General features: G+C 31.3%; 1 protein-coding gene across 11 annotated transcripts; it reads left to right on the top strand.

Moving 5' to 3' along the window:
* The first annotated feature begins 6,200 nt into the window (after nucleotides 1–6,200).
* LOC149512492 (ATPase family AAA domain-containing protein At1g05910-like) lies at nucleotides 6,201–16,520 on the top strand. Of its 11 annotated transcripts, XM_089751367.1 has the most exons (12): nucleotides 6,201–6,403; nucleotides 7,423–7,560; nucleotides 7,648–8,336; nucleotides 9,475–9,576; nucleotides 9,699–11,522; nucleotides 11,608–11,796; nucleotides 11,956–12,098; nucleotides 12,595–12,840; nucleotides 13,671–13,857; nucleotides 14,584–14,649; nucleotides 14,748–14,994; nucleotides 16,008–16,520. In XM_089751367.1, the coding sequence occupies exons 3-12, from the start codon at nucleotides 8,112–8,114 to the stop codon at nucleotides 16,391–16,393; spliced, it is 3,615 nt and encodes a 1,204-aa protein (XP_089607493.1). In that variant the 5' UTR covers nucleotides 6,201–6,403; nucleotides 7,423–7,560; nucleotides 7,648–8,111; the 3' UTR covers nucleotides 16,394–16,520. The 11 variants fall into 11 exon arrangements, with proteins under 11 accessions (XP_089607493.1, XP_089607499.1, XP_089607495.1 ...); XM_089751373.1 differs by lacking the exon at nucleotides 7,423–7,560 and having other exon boundaries at nucleotides 6,201–6,317; nucleotides 8,060–8,336; nucleotides 16,011–16,520; XM_089751369.1 differs by lacking the exon at nucleotides 7,423–7,560 and having other exon boundaries at nucleotides 6,201–6,317; nucleotides 8,060–8,336.
* Nucleotides 16,521–16,626: the final 106 nt, after the last annotated feature.

Genomic DNA, 16,626 nt, shown 5'->3' with positions numbered 1-16,626 from the left:
TAGTATGATTTTGTGTGCAGTTTATTTTTTATATTAGATTTAACGAAAATGTCAAATTTTAATAAAAAAAAATTTATAATACCTTAATTTCATATCGAAAAATTTTTAAAATATATTATAATATATAAATAAAATTTTGAATCTTGTAAAATATCTTTTATAAAATAAAATCATAAGATCCTTGAATCTTACAAATCTTCACACTTGATGCATGTAATTTTGGAATACATAACCCGATGTAATCCCATTTCATGTCATAAATTTTAATTTATTTATAAGAGGTGAGCGTCATCCGGATGAACGATGCTAAGTTGGAAAGTAAATGACACATATCTTTGAACTCAAAAGATCCTTTTAACTGCTTAAAAAAGTGAAAGTTTTTCACTGCTTTATATAAGGGTAGATAAGGCACATTAAATAAAATTTAAGATTAATATTTGTTCAATTCATTTTTAATTAATATTTATTTTTATAATTAATTTAAAATAATTAAAATTTCAATAACAAATTTAATTATTGAAAGTGCACTATTCTCCTATTCAGATTAAGTAATAAAACTACACTTTAAGTAATAAAGATAATCTTTCCCCTAAATTTAAAATGTAGCAGTCCCTTTCTATAAAAAAAAATACTAACAATAGTATGACCCAAATATTAAAATAAATATAGATCCACTTACATTAGTATAAATATTTTTTATTATTAAATTAAAATTAAAATAATATTTTTTATTTTATCAATTTTAATTTAAAAATTAAAATATATAAAACGTACATCGTGGATACCTCATTTATTAAAATTATTTGAGTTGATAAAAAGTTTCTTCCGTAGTAAGATAGAGAGAGGAAGTTTCTCTAAAAATAGCAAATTACTTGCAACAATTTTGAAACTAAAGTCAAACTAAGCAAAAATGGGGACTACCTAAACAAAATGTTAGGCAATCCATGCGTGACAAGCTGACTTTTAAAGGATAAGATGTATCTCGAAGTTACATCAATGGAGATTTTCCATGTCTTTTGCCAGCTATTAGGTTTTATTCCTTAGCCATGCATCTTTCAAAAATTGCTAAATCTAAAATAGATTCTGATAAATCAATTACTATTATGCTAGGGTCCATGTTTGGACTACATTTTTCTTGTTTATATTATAAGGTCACGAAATTTTTTTCAAGTTCAAAATTTTTGATATTCTGATCATTAGTTTTTGATGATCTCAGAAAATAAAATTTTTTTTTAATTTAAATGTATCTCAAGTGACCAAAATTAAAAAATAAATAAACTAAATATCGAAGTATTTAGTTTTTTCATTTCAGATATTTCAAACTTCAACAACAGATAGCCGTTTATAGCTTATACATTCCATTGCTCTCACCTGTAGCATAATACTCTTGTAAGAAACAAAAAAAAGACCTATTACATAATAAATGGATACATCAAGAAATTCCACCCCACCTTCATTGCAGCCAATTCAACAGGACTATATGACAATCGTTGTCTTTTATTTAATGTTTCACTAACATTAGACTCCACACTTCAAGGATAAGCACCAAATAAATTTCTTACCATGATCTTATCACCAACACCTTATTTTGATCCAGTTCCATATAGAATAGAATCAGTCAAGTCACATAAATCAATTACAAATCCATGCAACCCTCTCCTTTTGTTCCTTCTAGACCTTAAGAATTTCTCTAAAGCGTGAATCTTATTTTCATGGACTTGTATAGCCCTAACAGTGAGTCTTTTTTGATTGCTCACTGTTTGAGCAACAAATTAGGGATAAGGACTTGCATAAGGACCTAACCGATGGATTAGTGACGAAGATAAGGATTCTGGAAAATGTTATTTATGGTAGGATAGTAAGGTTGTATATCGTATAAGAATTGTATAGGATAAAGCCTCCAACTTGTTTCCCTTCATAAATCATGGCTTGAGCATCTTCTCTTTCCCTTCTCGATATACCAACTTCCTTTACAATAAATGCATTATCATTTTTAAGCTTCTCATTTTTTACAACATTATTTATTATCTTTCTAGATATGATCATGTCAGTTAAACTTTTAGTTATATTTTTTGTCATCCTTTTATATTTTAGAGCTTTAAGAGTGTTGACAAACAAAACTGTAATTTCTTTTTCTATTAGAGGTAGTTGAATCGAAGCAACAATATCCTTGCACCATTAGGCATTTTCCTTGAAGCTCTTTTACATCTTTTTTCTCCCATGCTTTTATAAAAACAATTTATTTAAGGCAAACAAAAAAAAAAACTCCAAAATATATTTTTTCATTTCATGGGATGAGAAATCCACTTCGACTTTATGATGTGCTTATATTGAGTAACAAATGCCCTAATCAATTCTTTCTATGAAATGATACGAGTTTTTTTAATTAAATAATTTCTCAAAGCCAAACCAAGTTTGGACTAGGAAATTTTTGTGCAAAGTCCAACCTCAATTGAGTCATACTCATGAATAGGTGAAGTTATAATCGTAATAAGCTTAACAGGCATAGACCAAATGTTATAATTTACTTGTGAAAGTTAATCAATACAGAGTGATTAAGGAGTTTGATTTTTTTAAAATAAAGTCGTAATTTTAATTCTTGTGAATGAAAAAAATAAGTATTGAAAGAATTTATCTTTCATATAAAATTTGATTTGGTTTGATTTTGAATTAATTAAAATATAAAATAATTATCGAACATCAAAAATATTTTAGACAAAAAAAAAATTACGAAAGTTAAAATCAGATGGACTTGATTATAGTTTAATTTCCAAGGATTGCAAACCTGGCCCAATGTAGCAAGGCTTAGACAAAAGCCTTGGGCTCAAGGAGTAAGTCCAACAGAACCCCAAAGCAGAATATAAAGACCAAACTTATTTTCCCTTTTTTCCCTTGATTTTGGATTTTTTTCTGTATTTTTTTTTTTGGGGGCTGATTGGTGGGTTTATATTTGTTTGTTTTCTGCTTTAAACATGACGGCAATTTTCTTTTACTCAAAAAATTAAGTTCGTATCTCCCATTCTTCAATATAAAAAGTATATGAAAAAGGAAAATGGGTGAATGCATGATTTACAAATTCAATAAATTTTATGTACTAGTGACCCAATGAAAATAGAGTCCATATTTAATGTATTAATATATAAATGTTATATACATATTATCAGTGAATTATAAAAAAATAATTTTAAAAATAAAATACACTTAATTAATCTTAAAAATATATTTAAAATTAATTTTCTATGAAATATTATTATGTGAGTTATTAATAGTGTATAATATATATACATTGATAGTTCTGCATAAAAAAATGGTTTGAAGAAAATATAAAGAATAAAAAAAAGGTTTTTCGATAATAAAGTTACAATTTATCGATTTTATTGTAAGGTCATGATATCTCAATAAAAATTGAAAAAATTAAAAAAAAAATAAAAAAGCAATGAAAAATGATATAATAGGTTAATAGGTCAATTAAAAAATCTAAAAATAATTTTATTTATTTTATTTTTCTAAGAAAATAAAAAATTATAAATTACATACTTGTTTTCATTTATAAACAATAACATCACGACAAAAAATTCAACTATAGTTATGTCATATATTAATTTAATAAATAATATTTTGTTATTTCTTCATTATTAACAAATAACAATACTACAACATTAATTAATACAAATTTTGGTATGCATCTTAATACAATTTTATTTTTTTTAATTTTAAAATATCAATTATGTTATGTTGTCTTTTTAATCTTAGAATTATTTTTTTTAATTATTTCTATTATATGTTTTATGATTTTATTTGTATGATCTTTCTATCTAATTTTAAAAATTTATTAACATAAATTATAAAAGTGAAAGTTAGTATTATATCATTTTATTTATATGATTTTTTTCATAGATACTTTAATTGCAAATTTTGATGTCTTTTTATAAAATTTTAGAATATTTGAAATGCCACTTGATTATGATGTGAAACTTTTTACTATTATATAAATATTTTTACTATGTAGTAAAAAAATTACTGCATAAATATTTACAATAATAAAATTTTAAGGCAAAAAATGGTATTATGATAGCTTTCAAATATAAGAGAAATTTTACTATATTTGTTTATGTTAAAATTTTGTTTATTATTTATAATATATTTTTTATATATTTACAAAAATAATAATTAATTAAAATGTAATGTTACATTATTAATTAATTATTTATAATACAAAAAAAATTTTCTTATAATTCTTATTATCGCTCGTTACATTTGAAATTATCATAACTCTTTCTTATTGAGTTAAGACATTTTTTACACATTGTATGTTAAATATATGAATTTTATGTTTTCTTTCGTATGTTTAAGTTACCCAAAATTTTTATTATTATTTATTAGATTTTTTTATATATTTAAGTAAACAAATTTTAATTAAAATTTTATATTACTAACTTATATATTTATGTTATAATAATATTTGTGTCTGATTGATCTTATATTCCAATAAATTTAGAATATCATAACTTATTTTTAGTATGTTACGATACTTCTTACTCATTTTATGTTAAATAATATGAATTTTATGCTTTTTCTTACTAGTTTATATTACTTATTTGATTTTTTTTTTTAGCTATTTTTCTTAAATATTTACAAAACAATAATTAATTAAAAATTTACATTACTTAATTATTTTTATTATAATAATATATTTTTAGGTTGTTCTTACCTTTCATTGTGTTTAGAATTATTGTAACTCTTTCTTAATGTGTGTTATGACACTTTTTATTTATTTTACGTTAAATAATATGAATTTTATAAAATTTTCACTTATTTATGTTACCTATTTATTTTCTAAATTTTAGTTATTTTATTTATATATTTACAAAAATAATGATTAATTAAAAGTTTACGTTGCCTACTTAATTATTTATGTTACAATAATATCTTTTACGGTTGTCTTATTTTTCATTATTTTTAGAATTATTATAACTTTTTTATTGTGTGTAATAACACTTTTTACCCATTTTCTAGTAAATGATATAAATTTTACATTTTTCTCACTAGTTTACATTATCTATTTCTTTTTTAAATTTTAGCTACTTTTCTTATATATTTATAAAAGCAGTAATCAATTAAAAATTTAAGCTATCTACTTTATTATTTATGTTGTAATAATATTTTCTTAAGTTTATTTTTATCTTGTACTACGTTTATGATTGTTATAACTCTTTTTTATCAATTTACATCAAATAATATAAATTTTATGTTTTTCTTACTTATTTATGTTGCCTATTTTATTTTTTAATCATTAACTATTTTTGTTATATACTTAAAAAATAATAATAAATTACATTACAATAATATATTTTTAATGGTTATTTTTATTTTTTATTACATTTATAATTGTTATAACTTTTTTTTAATATGTCCAACACTTTTTATCTATTTTACTCCAAATGATACTATTTTTACATAATTTCTCACATGTTTATATTATCAAATTTTTTTCAATTTTAGTTATTATTTTATATATTTATAGGGATAATAATTAATTAAAACTTTACATTATTAATATAATTATTTACTTTACAATAACATATTTTTATGATTTTTATGATTTTTTATTATATTTAAAATTATCATAATATTTTTTAATGTATTAAGATATTTTTTACTTATGTCAAATGATAGTAATTTTATTTTTTTTTCATTGTTTACATTATCAATTTATTTTTTAATTTTTAATTATTTTTAAATATTTATAAAATAATAATTAATTAAAATTTTACATGACTAATATAATTATTTACATTATAATAATAGATTATTATAATTATTTTTAATTTTTATTACATTTATAATTATTATAACTTTTTTTTAGTTTATTATAATAATTCATTCCCTGATAAGTTATAAAATTAAGATAAAAGTAGCTAATTTCACTTAAAAAGAATTAAATTAAAGTCTAGAGAAAAAATAAAATGTACTTAGCCACCCCTAAAATTGAATGATTAACTATGAATTTTTTTGGACAAGGATTAATGATGAAATTTATTTCTAAAAGTAACTCGCTTTGCTTACGTGGCTAATGCTGATTGGTCTTTGACTTACAGTCTTAGATCGTTGCAATTTCACAACCTTTTTTATCCAAGTGTGAAATGGACCCACTTTTTAATGGGTCCATTTATAAAAGAGAGAAGATAAAACATACGTGTGAGTCGGGCATAGACTCAGTGAGTCAAATAACTCAAGAGAGAACTCGTTTTCCCTTTGCTCTTTCTTCCTAGGTTTTTGGTTTATTAAACTTTGAGCTCTCTTTCAAAGTCCTCGACGTTTTAACCCCTCTCTTTTTCTCTCCTGTTTTCTTTTCTCTGTTCGAAGCTTTACCTTAGCTCTCCTCAGCTAGATCTCTGATTAGGTATTAAAAAATGCAAAATCTCCGCCTTGAATTTACGTTTCTCTCCGTTGTAAAAAACTATAGTGTTTTATGTTTCATTTCAAAGAAAAAATGTCAAATATATCGTTTTGTTTAGTAAATTTGAAGATTTTTTGTTGTATGTTATTTGATTTAGTTAAACTTTATTTTTTTAGGATTTTGCATTTACTTGCATTTTCCCTCTGTTTTCTGCTGCTCTGTTTTTTTTTTTTTTTTTAATATGTGCGATTGAATGTGCATGTCTTGTTGCTTTGTTTGTTTGTGATTAATTTGTTAGATTTGGCGGTTCAATGTGATTATTTCCGAAGGAGGAGCTTGAATATTTGGAATTACGTGGAATCTTTGCTTTGTTTGATTTAATCGTTTCTTCGTCGTGCTAATTTTTTATTTCAATTTGAAATTATTGAAGGATTTCTGTTTTTCTAGGTTTAGGTTTTGACCTTTCCTCCCTCTGTATGCGCGAGGGAGAAGTGAACACTGAAAATTTTATTTAGGCGAAGTTTTTAATTTAATTGACTGTGGAATAAGCATTGAGTTGTTAAGGATTTAATATATTGTAAATACCTTTGTTGTTGATGAAAATGGTGGTGCCTCTTTAAAAATTGGATTTTACTATGTTAACTGGAGCGGAAAAATTTTTCAAAAAGATCTTGAAGAATGGAGACACTTTGTCTCCTTTCTACAATTGTGCTGGTTCTCATATTTGGTACGGAGAAAAAATTGCATGTTTTTTACTTGAATACATTTTATGTGTTTGGACTTGGAATGTATTTTGAAAGGATAAAGTTATTAAATGCTCTGGCAAATATGATTAGAAAGTAACAACAAGGCAGGTGATAGTTCTCTATCAATCTTTTGAGCCCAACTCATTCCCCTCCCACACACATTTTCCTGCTTTCTACCAACCACTCCCTTATGAAAGCCTGGTTCCTATCACTGTCTGCACATTGTTCCTTCTTCTAATCTTTAGTTCCTTGTTGAAGAAGTTCTTTTTCAACCAGGAAGCATCATTGGTCCTCAAACTCTACATACTTCGAAGGAAATGTGTACCTACTAACAGGGAGTAATTCAGGCTTCAAAGGGACATTTTTACCATGCTGTGGTCTGTCATATGCCTTTTGATTTTCTTTCTTAACAGGGTAAAACCAAGATATTGACCGGTAATATCATTGAATTTTTAGTTGCTCTGTTTTTATACCATCTAAAGAGTCTTTCTTAATCTGCAGCAACTATCAGGTGTCCTTATTATCAATATGTGAACTTGATAAACATGCCATTGAGAACTTAGAATGTTGTCCAGAAATGGAAAGATAAGTTGGTCCATATAGTGCACTCTTTCTTGTATTTTTAGCTTAAAAGAGGGTATGATAACTTTACTGTTTAGAATGTTCTATTCTTATACTCTACTGCATGACACAGGTTCTTGTTTCTATGTGGTTAGCAACTTCAAATTTGCTCTTGTTTTGTTGAGATTGTTCTTGGAAAGTATATTTTTTGCTATAATTGTCTGGAATCATCTATCATTAAGAATGGCATGTATGTTAGATAATTGAAAAGTTAATCACGCAACAAAGTTTAGGCAAAGCAATTTGGAATCTCTGTTTATTATTTTTACTACTTTTTATTTTTAAGGTGTAGTTACGCTTGAAAGTTTATGGAAGAATATAATCAGCAAAGCTAGTGTTTGCCTATGTATACAAAAAGATCTGGTCAAGAAGATGGGCCAGTTTCTAGGCCTGTGCGCACAAGTAATAGGCTTAGGAGAAGGCCAAAAGTATATGGCCGTCCATATTTGTATTACACTCCAACCATCATTCGAACTAGGAAAAGCAAGACAAAGACAAGGACGGCAGCTTCTCGCATTGCCAAAATGTTGCGCTCAGGGGATCGGCCAGCGCGTACTTCAAGCAACAATGTAAGTTACGCACTCTTTTCTTACTGTATGTACCATGCTGATAGTCTTTAAGCAGTTTGAGAGAAAATTTTTAGCGCATCCAGTTTGGATGTGAAGTTGTTCTAGGCTGTAGATAACTTAAAATCATAATGGGATTTGATGCTTTAATCTTCTTCTCCTATGTGACTATAGTGGTTTTTTAAATATATTGCATATATTAAGGCTCTGCTTAGATTGTTGCTTTTGCTACTTGATATTTGCTATTTGCTTCATGAAAAGCTGCTGCAAAGTAAAAGTTAAAAAGCAGAATCATAATTGATAAAAAATGAACAAATAATTAAAATATAACACCAATATAACATAATTAGTCCATAACAAATACAATCTTTCATTTGTTATCTAAAGAACTTAAATACTTAATTATATCCAAACATGCTTTTTGCTTCTGAAAGCCAGAAGCAACAGCCAAAAGGAGTTTAAGTGATGTTCTGTAGCCATTATTAGAGAAAAGAAATTAATTAGCAGATGCTATTATTTAGCATTTGAAAATGGTTCATTTGTTTCCTAACAGATACGCAAGAGACGGTCAGCAATCACCTATTTGGAATGCTTGTGAATTACAACATGTATTATTAAAGATTATGTTATATGTATAACCTACTTCTTTTTCTTGTTGTGTCTATAACCTTCTGGCCGTCTTTTCTGTGTCTACATCTGTTGAACCTAGGATGGTTCTTACCATGTTGAGATGAACTTGGACAGCATTTCAAACTGATTACTAGTGCTAAAATTATTCCCAACCTGGCATAGGATTTGTTTATGATGTTATTATGAATGTATGCATTCATTCTTTGTTGACACCTATTAATATACCTTTTATGATGACATTAATTTTGTACTGCAGCTCTATCATATTCATTTTCAGATACAAGTTCCTTGTTCTGCATCTTTTTAGACCAAAATATAGATTCCTTTTTCTCAGTTATGTCAGGCATTCTTTAGGAGGACATGTTTCATGTAGGTTTTCTTTAATAAGTTGTCTTTGGATGCTTTTCAAATCACTGCCTCTTTTCTTGAAGCTAATTGGATTAAATGATTCATTTTGTCAATGATGTTATTATTAAGAATTTGATTAATTTTAGTCATCCTTTTATTGCAGTCAGGCACTCCCAATCTTCGGCGTTCATCCAGGAAGAGGAGAGTTTCTGTGAATCTTACTGGTTACACTGAGAGTTCCGGTTCAGGGGATGAAGACATGATGGTACCCTCCAAACAAACAAAACTTTTGGGATTCAATTACTTTTCTTGGATTTGATGAAACATCAATATTATCACATCACTGAAAGTGTATTCCATTTCAAATTATTACTATTTTTTTTCCAGAGACCTTCATATCGACAGTTGAGGAATGGGGTTGATAACAGTGTAAGTCAAGATGAGTCTCCTTCTCCCAAGCGCAAAAAGATCAGAGAGACTAAAGAAACTCCTCGGCGTGAAGGACTACGCCCTCGTCATTCAAAAGCAGTTGCAATTAAGCGAATGACTTTGGATTATGGTGATGAGCAAGACACTTCAGAGGAGAAAGTTGGCGAAGATGAAACTGAAAATGGGAATGATTTAGATGATGATGCCGTAGATGATGACCAAAATGATGCTGAAGATGAGGGTGATGGAGAGGCTGAGGGTGAAGATGAAGGAGAGGATGGCGGTGATGATGAAGAGGGTGAAGAAGAGCAGGAAGGAAGGAGGCGATATGATCTTCGAAATCGTGCTGATGTACGAAGGCTTTCTATGGATGAGAGCAAGCAAGGAGCTAGATCTCCACGGAGGGTTTTACATCAAGGAATGGGGACTAAGGTCAGCAGGGATGTTAGGAGGGGTGGTTCAAGAGTCCATAAGCGTAATCGTCTAACAAGAGCTGAGGATTCTGATGATTCTCTTCTTGTGGATGAGCTGGATCAGGGTCCTGCTATTCCTTGGGGCCGAGGTGGGAGCAGATCTGGACCACCTTGGCTATTTGGGGGATTAGACATGCATGGGACAACAGCATGGGGATTAAATGTTGCTGCATCTGGTTGGGGTCATCAAAGTGATGCTTTTGCTACGTTGACTTCTGGGATTCAGACTGCTGGACCAAGCTCTAAAGGAGGGGCAGATATTCAACCCTTACAGGTTGATGAAAGTGTAAGCTTTGATGAAATAGGCGGGCTTTCTGAATATATTGATGCTTTGAAGGAAATGGTTTTCTTTCCCTTGTTGTATCCAGATTTCTTTGCAAGTTATCACATCACTCCACCTAGGGGTGTCTTGTTGTGTGGTCCCCCTGGCACTGGTAAGACATTGATTGCCAGAGCATTAGCATGTGCTGCTTCAAAGGCGGGTCAGAAAGTCAGTTTTTACATGAGAAAGGGTGCCGATGTGCTTAGCAAGTGGGTCGGTGAGGCTGAAAGACAATTGAAACTTCTTTTTGAGGAGGCACAAAGGAATCAACCTTCCATCATTTTTTTTGACGAGATAGACGGTCTTGCTCCTGTGAGGTCTAGCAAACAAGAGCAGATTCACAATTCTATTGTGTCCACTTTGCTTGCCCTCATGGATGGCCTTGATTCCCGTGGACAAGTTGTTTTGATTGGAGCAACCAATAGGATTGATGCTATTGATGGAGCCTTAAGGCGCCCTGGGCGATTTGATCGTGAATTCAATTTTCCATTGCCTGGCTGTGAAGCACGTGCTGAAATATTAGATATTCACACTCGGAAGTGGAAGCAACCTCCTTCTGAAGAACTTAAAAAGGAACTTGCTGCTAGTTGTGTGGGATATTGTGGTGCAGATTTGAAGGCCCTATGCACTGAAGCCGCTATTCGTGCTTTTCGGGAGAAATATCCACAAGTGTACACTAGTGATGACAAATTTCTGATAGATGTTGACTCAGTGAAGGTTGAAAAGTATCACTTTATAGAGGCCATGTCAACAATTACTCCTGCTGCTCACAGAGGTTCCATTGTTCACTCTAGACCATTGTCTTTGGTGGTTGCACCATGCCTGCAAAGACATCTGCAAGAAGCCATGAACAATATATTTGACATATTTCCTCCCCTAAAAGTGTCATCCGAGTTGACCAAGCTTTCTATGCTCTCATATGGATCTGCAATTCCTCTTGTTTATAGGCCTCGGCTTCTACTGTGTGGTGGTGATGGTTCTGGCTTGGTAAATATTTTGTATCCTCTTAATTTTTAGTAACTGTAAATGTTGGAGCCAAAAACTGAATATACTTACTGATCTAGTTATACAGGATCATCTTGGACCTGCAATTTTACATGAGCTAGAGAAATTTCCTGTACATTCGCTTGGTCTTCCATCTCTTCTTTCGGATCCCAGTGCAAAGACACCAGAGGAAGCAGTGGTGCATATATTTGGCGAAGCAAGAAGAACAACACCATCTGTACTCTATATACCTCAGTTTAATCTATGGTGGGATAATGTGAGTGCTTCCTTTCATTGAGTAATTTTTCAAATCTGATGCTAATTAACTTGCTTAAAGGTTTATATTTTTTTTAGTGTGTGGATATTTCAGATCTAGTTTGTTAGTCTATTTCTGTCCTTTTTTTTTTTTCTGAGTTTGATTGATTTGGTGTTGCAGGCACATGAACAGCTAAGAGCTGTTCTGCTTACTCTTTTAGAAGAGTTGCCTTCAGACTTACCTATATTGTTACTCGGAACATCGTCAACTTCACTTGCCGAATTTGACGGGAATCCCTACTCAGTATTTCCTCAGCGTAATGTGTATGTCTAACTAACCCTTAAAGTTACCTTTTATGCATTTCTACGTTCCTTTTTGTGATTTTTTGGGTGTCATTTTTACCATAGTCTATTATTGTTCATAATCTGAGCTGGTTATTGCTGTCACCATGAAGTTTTGGTTTGCAGTAAGTAAACCCTTATTGGTCTTTCTTGCAATAAACAGATCTTGTTGAGGCATCACATGGCAAAATGCCATCCTAGTGCATTCTCTTTTATGCTGACATGTGGAACATCATAGATTCACACACACACACACACACACACACACAAACGCATATATATATATATATATATATAGATTTGTTTTGAGAATTCATGTATGAATGGAATAATATTCCTGTATTGCATTTTTTCTGTTTTATCTTCTATTCTGTTGATGTTGACGAACAGGACTTTTTTACCCACTTCGTCCTAGGTATTTATTCTTATCTTTTTAAAACTTGGTTCAGTAGTCATGTATTTAATTTTTATTTGTCAGCTATCAAGTGGACAAACCATCAACTGAAGACAGATCTTTGTTCTTTGGCTGTTTAATTAAAGCTGCATTGTCAGTGTTGTTGGAGGCTATGACCAAAAAGTCCCAGGAATCATTATCTCTTTCTGAACTTCCCAAAGTGCCAAAAGTGGCAAGTGGACCAAAGGTCTCAGAATTGAAAGCCAAAGTAGAAGCTGAGCAACATGCTCTCCGCCGCTTACGGATGTGCCTTAGAGATGTTTGCAACCGGTAAAGTTACCATAGTCCTATCAGAATGTATTACGTTTTATAGTGAAATCTTTAACTTAGGCGTCCTTCCTTTTATTGTTCCTCTGCGCCTTTCAACCTGCTTTGCTTTTTCTTTCTCTTGGAAATGGAAGCTCTGTGGAGCATATTTCAATTGATTCACTGAAATTTAGGACAAATAGTTGCAGGAGTCGGAATATATGTTTTAATGCTCAGTTAGAATTCTGCAAATTGAAAAACTATAACTAATATTGGAAGAAGACCTAAGTTTTCCAAAGAATTATCTAAGGCATGTTAGTGTTTTTCTGTAGAACTGTTCAGTCAGGTGACCTTGAGAGAAATTCTTTAGTTAAGAAAATAAAAACGTGAAAAAAATTGTAACCATGAGAAAAGAAGAAAAGAGAGAATCAATCTTTAGATGTGCTGTAAAGCTGTTGTCTTCTATATCATTCCCCATTGCAGTATGGTTTTTGGCTCCTTGAATTATCATTGTTGGATCTTTGCAAAATGGTTCATGGATTTGTTTTGGGTTGGAAGATCTTCTTCTTTGCATGTGATTTTGTTTAATAACATATATTTGTTACCCTTTTTTAAACCTTTTTTATCTCCAAAGTTGATATAGTTGAGAAAACCTCAGGATTTCGAAGAAGATGACTTCTAGGATGGGCTTGTAGGTTTTAATTTATTGTTGATTGTTGTTATCTTTATAAGCTTATGAAATCTAGATATTTAGGCCTGTTCATGACTGAAAAGGGATTTATTGGGCTTTTTTATATTTGCTTCTTTATTAAACTGTTAATAACCTTTATAGACAATGGTTGATCATGTTGCAGGATATTTTATGATAAAAGATTTAGTGTCTTTCATTACCCAGTCACTGATGAGGATGCGCCAAACTACCGCTCGATAATCCAGAACCCTATGGACATTGCTACTCTATTGCAGCGGGTCGACTCTGGGCAATATCTTACCTCGTCAGCTTTTGTGCAAGATGTTGACCTGATTGTAACCAATGCAAAGGTGTGGATTTGTCAAATCCTAAATGCAGTCTCTTCTGATTTCCATTTTTTCTTATTTTAAATTAGTTGAACATTTACTTTGCTACTCATGGATGATGGTGTACCGAGTGATGGTTTTTTTTTTGGCCAAGTTTACCGAGCATTGTTTGGAGGGAAACATTTTCACATGTATGAATGTTTGTAGGAAAGAGTAGGGGAAATCTGCTTGCTTAGGGTTTGTGGTAGGCTAGACCCAAGGCTGAAAATTTTGGGATTTTAGAGTTTATTGTTATATTTAGAGGCTCGAATTGATTGGAACTTAAGGGCAAAAGAATGGCTGGCAGCAAGGAAAGAGATTCCAAAGAATTTTTGGCAGCAGAAAGGTTGTGGTTTTGGAAATGAACTCGTCATTGGGAGGATAGGTAATTTACAAATGATGTACTGACAAAATTTAAAGGTGACTTGCTGACAATTATGCATAAGCCATGTCTTTGTATTGCATGCTTTGGATTTTTAGCACTGGGGATGTGTTTTTCCTTTTTCCATTGTACTCTTGTCATGTGACCAGGCACAAATTCACCAACCAACTTGATTATCTAAAAGGCTACTATATTTTTCAGTTCTAGGTGCTAAGTCTGAAAGTATATCAAAAGACTTTGTAATAAATATTGTCTTATTAACTTCTTTTTTGTCTTGTTCGTAGCTGTAAGATTTCCTGTGCCTGATTTGTTTGCTTCCTGAATTTCAGGCTTATAATGGAGATGATTATAATGGTGCTAGAATTGTTAGTAGAGCTTATGAACTACGGGATGCAGTACGTTCACTTGCCCTTTTCCTCCAGAGTTTTATTCTCATTTGTTGGCGCTCACCTTTTTCTTTCTTTTCATAATATTTTAATTTCTTTTTTATCAGGTACATGGGATGCTGTCACAGATGGACCCTGCATTGGTTGCTTATTGTGACAAAATTGCTGCCCAAGGGGGTCCAGCTCATATGCCAGATGATCTAGGGCTGTCTACTATCCCCTCAATACCTGTTGTGCAGCTAGGAACTGTCACTCGAGCAAGTGCCCGACTTCGCAATGTCCAGCCAGAGGTCAATCTTCAAGGCTATGAGGCTTTGAAAAGGCCAAAGAAGAATGCCGATACTGCCCTTACAGGTATTTTGATGTCTGTTATGTGTGTATGGTGTATACATGGATTAGCCGACTCTTGTTTGGTGTATGTTGAGGTGGGTTTTAGGCTTTGGTTCATAACATATTTTGTTACCAAGAATTGGATTTAGTTTTCTCAATTCTCAACCAATACCAGGATAGGCATGTGTTTATATTTTGAAAGGGCTTTTCCCTTTTAAAATTTCCATTCAATCTCAAATCTCGTTCATTAAGGTCACATCTTGGAATCAGTTAGAACCAGAACATACTAGTCTACGGGCTCTGAAAGCAGCTCTTTCTGGGATATTATTAACATCTAGTATGCATATATACCATTTATAGGGAAAAAGAATTTGGTGCATAGATTTTGGTTGATGATTTCTTTCTTGTATCTTTTGTCGGCTCTTTAATATTTGAGTATCTTAAAAAGTAGAAGATTTTCACTTTCTGATTTTGATCACCATGGATATCAATTTAGGTATCTCACTTCAATGCATGGTTTTGAATTTTGTTCCCTATCCTAATTGTATGAAGTGATGAATATGTAATTCATCACTCTTCAAACTCCACCTACCAAAAGGTGGGTAGAGTGCATGAATTACGAACATAAAAGGGTAAGACCCATTTGTGAAAATCATCCTGTTTACTTGCAAAGGTTTTTGCATTAGCCAATCATGCTTGCAGATGGTCTACTTCAAATCCCACAGCTGCAGAAGGTTTGAAAATGTTTTCATGTTGTTGAACTTAAAACAGGAGTTTGTATCTGTCTTTTACTTATTCCTAACATGAGATGAGAATCGATAATGGCATGAATCCCTGTCTACCCTCAGCCCACCATACCGTCTTTGTGATATTTTGTGTCTTGATAATTATCATCGTTTGGTAGTTTCTTTGATCACCCTAGAGTTTCTGCATCTTCTATAACGTTTATTCAACTGTCGATCCTTCTTTTCTAACTTTGGTTAGAAGTTTTACGAAGTTTTACGATGGAATGACTAGTTATCTGATCTGTGCTGCAGCAGAAGACAAGTCACAGATGGCAGATTCAGTACAAACAAAGTCATCTCAAACCCTAGAGGTAAACGAGATAGACTGTGAGAGGCCTGAATCTACTTCCGGTGGTGGCAATCGGCAAGAAACTTGTACAGAGGCTTCTAATCTGATTGATGGGAATGGATCCCAGGACGTTGGAATGTCAGATGGCGAGATTTCAAACCAAGTGAAATCCGCCACGCAACTGTTTGTGGAGCGGACTGAAAACTACGGTATTCCCGAGCTTGAAAGGCTGTACACACGTATTATCAAAGGCATTTTTGAAACGAGGGACAAAGGAGTTGGAGATGATCCTAAGCTTTCATTTTTGAAGTTTTTATTGAAATTTGCAGAGGATGAGGCAAAATTCTAATCTCCAATGCCTCTTCTCACGGAAAAAAAAAGAAAAAAAAAGAACAAAAAGAAAAAGAAACCATTTTAGGTAGTTGATGTAAAGTCGGGATTTTCTTTTTCCAATTCATATTATTGAGTGAAGGCAATCTCTCTCTCTCATAAAGTAAGTCTTACTTAAACTATGAACGTCCTATGCCATATTTTGACTTTGGTCTTTTCTTTTTAATTGCAGTTAGGATTAAATTTTGATCA

The sequence above is a fragment of the Durio zibethinus genome, chromosome 22, assembly GCF_047325235.1.
Source record: "Durio zibethinus cultivar Kanyao isolate XHJ-2024 chromosome 22, ASM4732523v1, whole genome shotgun sequence".
In the NCBI taxonomy this organism is placed as follows: domain Eukaryota; kingdom Viridiplantae; phylum Streptophyta; class Magnoliopsida; order Malvales; family Malvaceae; genus Durio; species Durio zibethinus.
Note: the sequence above shows the minus strand (reverse complement) of the source record. Positions and strands in the feature narration are given on the sequence as shown.

Coding starts and splice junctions, on each gene's coding strand:
- LOC149512492 (XM_089751369.1), top strand. CDS start 8,112: ATGTATACAAAAAGATCTGGTCAAGAAGATGGGCCAGTTTCTAGGCCT. Junction 12,099..12,594: donor GTATTTCCTCAGCGTAATGT/GTATGTCTAACT, acceptor TTTATTTGTCAG/CTATCAAGTGGACAAACCAT. Junction 13,858..14,583: donor TGATTGTAACCAATGCAAAG/GTGTGGATTTGT, acceptor CCTGAATTTCAG/GCTTATAATGGAGATGATTA.